The 646-nt window shown below is 65.6% G+C and overlaps 1 protein-coding gene across 2 annotated transcripts in view; it reads right to left on the bottom strand.

Annotated features, from left to right (window-relative positions):
- Positions 1-44, bottom strand: part of ARFIP2 (ADP-ribosylation factor interacting protein 2) — a 5596-nt gene extending 5552 nt beyond the window's left edge. For both annotated transcript variants that reach the window (XM_009702163.1, XM_009702162.1), the window contains exon 1: positions 1-44. In XM_009702163.1, the coding sequence (XP_009700465.1) occupies positions 1-44 (44 nt within the window).
- Between the last annotated feature and the right edge of the window lie 602 nt (positions 45-646).

Below are 646 nucleotides of genomic sequence, written 5' to 3' on the forward strand. Positions count from 1 at the left end.
GGGATCTCCATGGTTGCAGCCTTGCTCATGATCCCGTCCGACATCCTCAGGGCCTGCAAGGACACAGACGCTCTACTGGAGCCCGGGGACCAGGCAGAGCTGCGGACTACTCCCTGCAGGGCCGAGGCCTGGGCTGAGCTCCCAATGGCCAGGGAGCAGGCAGAGGACAGATGGCAGCTGGTCCTGCACTGGCAGCGCGGGGGACCGCGCAGCCAAGCGGTCTGCCCAGGGGCCTCCTGCAGCCACTGCCCACCACGGCACGGCACAGCACGGTAGTCCCTCGAGATGCACTGCCCCAGCCCTGCCTGCAGCCTCCTGGCTCCCAGAAAGCTCCCGGTGGAACCGCACGTTCTGGAGGACCGAGTCCTGGCCTCACTCCTGCTCGCAACCCCAGAGCAACGGCAGCTGCCAGCTGCCCTGCACTGGCCTTCAGTGCGCTCCCTCCTGCCCCTTTGGCCCACCACTCACATGTTTTGGAACCAGACGGTTCTCTCCTGCCCCTCACGAATCTTTGGGCACAACAGTGGTCCGTCTACCCTGGCTGGGCAGCAGACCCTAACCCGGGACAACCGGAGCTTTGCAGCAGAGCAGCTCCTGGCTTAGAGCCCAGGAGAACAGAGCCGAGAGCCATGTCCACAGCCAGGCG

This window comes from Cariama cristata, unplaced genomic scaffold (assembly GCF_000690535.1).
Source record: "Cariama cristata isolate BGI_N322 unplaced genomic scaffold, ASM69053v1 scaffold26416, whole genome shotgun sequence".
NCBI lineage: Eukaryota > Metazoa > Chordata > Aves > Cariamiformes > Cariamidae > Cariama > Cariama cristata.